Here is a 5,881-nt window from a genome sequence, read left to right as displayed (position 1 = left end):
AAGAGTTATTTCACACTTTTTTGTTAAGAACATAATTCCATATGTGTTCATCCTGTACTGTCTCACACATACATTAAACCAGCATGCATGTTTGCAAACATTTCCATTAAAGTATTGTCAGGGCAGGCAATAATCCAAAGTAAATAGCAGTTATCAGTCAGATGCTCTTTGCCCATTTCCTTCCCCTGACACAAAAAACATGGATCTGTTAGGTATTTTTGCAAAATCATAGCATTGCAAAGCTTGAATATCAGTTTGAAAATAATATCTGTCGTAAGTTATCATAGACACAAATGTACACAGGTCCCACAGGCAAAGATTGTTATCTTGTAGTCATGATTCATCCTACTGAAACTACTACTTAAAACAAAACTAATAAGAACACAGCTGAATTTTCATAATGCATTGTACCTTTAGTGTGTCCATATCCTTGGATGTAATCCAGGATCGGTGGTCCATCATTGTAGAGTGCATAGACTGAACTGTTGGACTGAAGAAAATACTTGTTTTATGCGTGCAGTATGTGGAGAAGTACACTTTTGGGGATATGATCTTTCAGTTATTTTGTATATACAGCCCCTGTTGATTTCTTTAAAGAATAGTCTGACATTTTGAGAATCATTATTTGGTTTCTTGTGGAGAGTTAGATGAGGAGATCCAATCTCTTATCTGTCCAGTAAATATAAGGCAGCAGCCAGCTAGCTTAGTGTAGCACAGTAAATATAAAGCTACAGCCCAGTCAGAAACTGGTTATCTTGGCTTATCTTAAAGACTGGAAACAGCTAGTCTGTCTCTGACCAAAGGTAAAAAAGGTAATGGTCGCAGTGCTGCCTGGAAGAAGACGTTGGGGGCTTCAAATACCATCAAGCCTCCACAACACAAAACAACTGCACCACAACTTCATGTGTTTTTTTATAAGGGTTAAATATAAATAAATCATAGTAATTAGTGAGCTTTGAAGGCCCACCTTGGTGAATTTTGGTACCTTTAAAAAGAGCAAGGTTAGCTTTTTCCAGTCTTTATGCTAAGCTAAGATAACCAGCTGCTGACTGTGGCTATTGCTTTATATTTACTGTACAGACATGATAAGGGAATCAATCTTCGCATCTAAGGAGCATATTTCCTAAATAGTCTACCTAGCTAGCTTCATCAAAGGTAAGGTATTTTTCTTTGTTTCTTTTTCTGTGTATTTCTTTTGTCTTGATTACTTTCCTGATGCCGCATGGAAATTGATCTCCAACACTATAACGTGCAATTGAAACACAATGTAAACGCAATGAGGAAGGACTGTGTTATGTACTACATCTGGCTCAGGAAGCTTGTTTAATTTCAGTTTCAGCTCAGTTCCCCATAGGAAACAAATGAGTCTACTCAACAAGTTCACCAACTTGGTTAAATGTGATTACAGCCATAAGGGTCTCTATTTTTCTATACCCAGGAATTACTGTCTAAAACCCACTTGAAGAACAAGGACATCATCTCACCTTGTAGGCCTTTCCCATGTAAAGCTGGTTCAGCGTGTTCCCTATAGCTCCTTGACTGGTGTTAATCATGAATTTACTCATCTGCCAACTCCATACTGAGGAGTCAAGGTACATGTAGTCCACCCCACTGCCGACCTCGCCAATCTTATACCTGGGAAGTTTGTAGATGATAAACCTGCAGTGGAAGGAGAGAGAAAGAAGGATTTCATGACAAAATGAATTAAAACATAGTAACAACAATATCTGCTTACTCTCCAAAAGACAAGAAATGTCAAGCACCATAACTAAATAGTTTGTGTATCATATCAACTCACCAATCAACAGGCTCACCAGCTTCATTTCTACAGGAAATGTCAGTATTACACACTGTGCAACACAAAAACATGATAATAATAATCTGTAAGCATGTACTGAAATACGTGGCCATCTTGATCTCCTGTAGCTGAAGTGAACAAAAAATTGTACATGATTGAGTAACTTTGAAAGTGAATACAGTACAGCTGCCTGTCAATGCAAAACAGGAAGTCATAAGATCTGGTCACGAGATGGGAATGTGAGCATTTATTGGAGCGATAGAAACTGGTGAAACTGGTTTAAAGAAATCATCCAATAAAATCAGGTTTAGTTCTGTGTTTCAAAGCAACGTAGTAGTAAATTCAATGCTTATTTGATAATTTATTTTAAAAAAAGCTCTCAGGTCAGCTGCAAATATAACATAAATATGGACTCTAACAATTAAATAGAATGAAAAGAAAGGTAATATTCATTGGGTTAATGTTTGGATGCTATGACTGGCTCTTTATGTGTGTAAAAAACATTTGTCTACATGCTGTCCTTCTGCTTATTGGGCAATAGTTTTGATCTTTTTCAGCATTGTTCTTCACATTCAAAGTGTTGCCCCTGTTCACACCTGGGAGCTTCTAAGCGCAACCAGTCATATCTTATTAGCGACAGGGCAGCTAATTATGGAACTGGAAACCCCCTGGTCAAAAGACTGTTTCACCTTGTAACAAAGAAGTGAAATTTAAAAGAAAAAAATCATTTAACTTTGCATTCTATTTTTTTGTTAGTGCCATCTATTGGGTCTGACTTTCAACTTCAATTGTGCAGTCACTCTGTCTTTCAATCTGTAATCTACAGTGCTTAAAAATAGGAAAACCACCAGTGAATAGTAAAACATGTCACTCAACAATCAAACAGTAAATTACTAACATGAAGTACACAAAGTTAAGTATTAAAATATGTTAAGGTAAGATAATTTATTCAAGGTTTTATGCATGAATAAATTGGACCAATAAAATGTATTCCTACCACAATATGACTTGTTCTTACGTAAGATCCAAAGAAATAGTCTCAAACTCATGGCATATGGGTGCTTTCTTTAAACAAACAAACCCATGGACTTTGTGGCTGCATAGAACACATGCTAATGAAATAATCTGTGACTATGCTTTTTTGCGAAACCTACATGCACTCAGTTTATATCAAAACATGTAATATAATTTTTTAAGATTCATTCATTCTTTTTATACTAAATTAAGCCTGTGGTCACAAAGGAATATTTTATTGAGAGAGTGAATAACATATTTAAAAAAAGCCCCAGTTAAAATCAATATACAGTATATTTATCATTTTTGGTACACACATATGACACATCTGTAAAAACTGTATCCGCAGAAGGTCTTTCTGGATTATTATTAGTCATTAACTTAGTGAAGTTAATGAAATTTATTTTAAGCTTGAAGTAGTTTCAGTACATTTCCAGATATATCGGTGCCACTTTCTAAAAAGGCACCCTTTATTATGAGGGGCCGTCAGGGACATTATTCAGAATTTCCTCTCACAAACACATGTGAAATTCTCTTACATACACTACTGAAACACTCACATAAACAACTAGAGGATTATTCGCTCGCACACACTACTGAAACGTTCTCATATACACTACTGAAACACTCTCACACACACTGTACATGTGAAGCGCTTTTATATATGCATTAAGATGATCAGTAGTACGCGTGCGCGAAAGCTGCATGCTGCCTGTTACGTTACTCCAGCCTTTGAGTTTGCTTTTTTTTTTTTTAAACTTTTATTCTCTTTTTGTTCGTTCTTATTTTTTCACTGTAACTCTCTATGTTACGTTATGTTCTCTGTCGCTGAGCTTGATTGACAGCCTGGTGGTGCAACTGGTGAGCACGTGTTGTGGCAAATCAATTCAAATTAGCCATGTGTTGATAGGTCACGATGGAATTGTAACCAATAAAATTACTTATTTTGACACAGCTTTTTTTGACACACATGTTTAGCCAATAAGTATTAAACTAACAAGGTAATGTGTCAAAAGGCAGACCTTTTTGTTATTTTCTCAAAAGTAGTACAAACGAGTGTCAGGGTTAAGGCTTAAGCCGGGCTGGCCAGCCTAAAGCTGGAGGAACAGCCACCCTACGGGACATAAATATAACCCTCTCATGTACACTACTGAAAAGCTCTCACATACACTACTGAAATGCTCTCATACACACCACTGAAACACTCTCACATACACTACTGAAACACTCATGTACACTACGGAAATGCTCTCATATACACTCCGTAAACACTCATTTACACTACTGAAACGCTCTCACACATACAAGTGAAACACTCCTGAAGAGGATTGAACAGTGTTATTATAGGTGTATCAGTATATAACAAAAGGATTGAGAGACTATGGGCATAACTCATTAGAGTTAGAGTATCTAGACACTTTATAAACATCTTTAACTTCATGGAGGAACAGTGTGTACTGGATTCAGTGAATGAACAACATTTATTTTGTCTGCATTATGTTTATTTTAGGATTGAAAGAACAGTAACAAAATTCATCAATCAATCAATGGAACAACCATGGCCTCTCCACACAAGGAGGGCAGACACCTTTCCAGCTATGGGATTCATGTGTAAATAATAATGCAGGAATCCATACCGCGTTTTTGATGCCGATAACTACTATGGCATTGATGAAGAAGGGCCATTACCTGAACTTCAAACCAATAATAATGTTGTAATTCCAGACATAGATGTAACTATTAATGAGACCACAATGAACACTATTTAACTAATGAACCCACTTGAAAATGATGGGAATCATGGAATATATGTTTTTTCTTCACTTCACAAACAGAGAAAGCAAGACACAGACAGAAAAAGTTTTCAGCACATGACATGTTCACACCCTGCCAAACCCATATGTTTCAACAATGTGTTTGACAAGAAGTCAAACTCGTCCTTGAACAGTTGAGACACATATAGTGGCAAATTGATGCAGTAAATATATATATATATATTTATACTGTATATATATATATATAACCTGTATATATATATATATATATATATATATATATATATATATATTTACTGTATATATGGGTGTAAAGAGTTTGTAAGACAGTACGTAAAAGTATATAAAGAAAAGTGGCAGTGTCAAGTGATGAGCTTAGTAGCTCAAGAATAATTCAAATAAGAACTTCTGACGCCTGACACTTGCTTTATCTTTTTATCAACCTTTTTGTATTGTTGACAGCTAATGTTCTTCATTAGATTTAGCTATATAAACAGAGACGCCATCTTTGAATGCACATGCTGTGGTCACATGAAGATCCCAGTGAAAGATAAAACCTCACAGGTAAATGTACACATATTATACACAGGAATATAGGTAAGAGCCTCACAGCACAAATGAATAACATCAAGATAGATGTGGCTCTATATTTAAAATAGAATGTCCCCAAAACCTATAGGAAGAGTAATCTACAATTTTCAGCACACGGATATTCACAAAGGGGACGAACATTATATACATCTAGAGTCAACCAAGTACACAAATCATTGTTCCAATCCCAGTGAGTAGCCCAAATAACATCAACCAACAACACCACAATGATATAATCAAGTACATAGATTATCGTTGTTTCCCTTTACATATAACATCACAGGAATGGTCTGAAACTAAAATCCCAATTCAGACCTCTTGGTGTGAGAACCAGTGTATTTTTCCAACATAGTTCACTATTTGGGAAGAGCATTTATACATTTCTTACAGCTAAACATGGTAGACAATCCAGCAGAGAATAGAAACCTCATCATGTTCTACTATAAACTATAAACTATTTCTGCAATTACTAATATGCATCAACATGTGCCAAACAAGTGGCAACCCAAAAGATGTTATCATTACTGACTTACAACTTATCAATGGGAAATACAGTATTTATTTCTGTGCAGGATGACTTAGCTATGCAGTAACTCAATACAAACCTGACTGACTGGAACTATGGACAGTTTTCCACACCACAGAGTGGAGAGTACAGTGATAAAACAGGTGCTTTAGAATTCAACATAACAAAAATACCTAT

General features: G+C 35.8%; 1 protein-coding gene and 1 long non-coding RNA gene across 3 annotated transcripts in view; both read right to left on the bottom strand.

Annotated features, from left to right (window-relative positions):
* Positions 1–2,235, bottom strand: part of dnase2b (deoxyribonuclease II beta) — a gene marked incomplete at its 5' end in the record, with an annotated part of 7,853 nt that extends 5,618 nt beyond the window's left edge. Inside the window, 3 exon segments of the mRNA XM_032526557.1 lie at positions 412–490; positions 1,485–1,659; positions 1,799–2,235. Of these exon segments, the coding sequence (XP_032382448.1) occupies positions 412–490; positions 1,485–1,659; positions 1,799–2,013 (469 nt within the window).
* LOC116695977 (uncharacterized) overlaps positions 1–5,881 on the bottom strand; it is a 15,693-nt gene that overhangs the window by 6,146 nt on the left and 3,666 nt on the right. Inside the window, exon 2 of one of the 2 annotated variants that reach the window (XR_004333596.1) lies at positions 2,480–2,487. The exons of the other annotated variant lie outside the window; for it this stretch is intronic. This is a non-coding gene — a long non-coding RNA (uncharacterized LOC116695977). The remainder of the gene's footprint in view (positions 1–2,479; positions 2,488–5,881) is intronic. 2 annotated transcript variants of the gene reach the window in all.

The sequence above is a fragment of the Etheostoma spectabile genome, chromosome 9 (assembly GCF_008692095.1).
Source record: "Etheostoma spectabile isolate EspeVRDwgs_2016 chromosome 9, UIUC_Espe_1.0, whole genome shotgun sequence".
NCBI classification, from domain to species: Eukaryota; Metazoa; Chordata; class Actinopteri; order Perciformes; family Percidae; genus Etheostoma; species Etheostoma spectabile.
The sequence above is the reverse complement of the archived record's forward strand: the minus strand, read 5'-3'. Positions and strand labels throughout refer to the sequence as shown.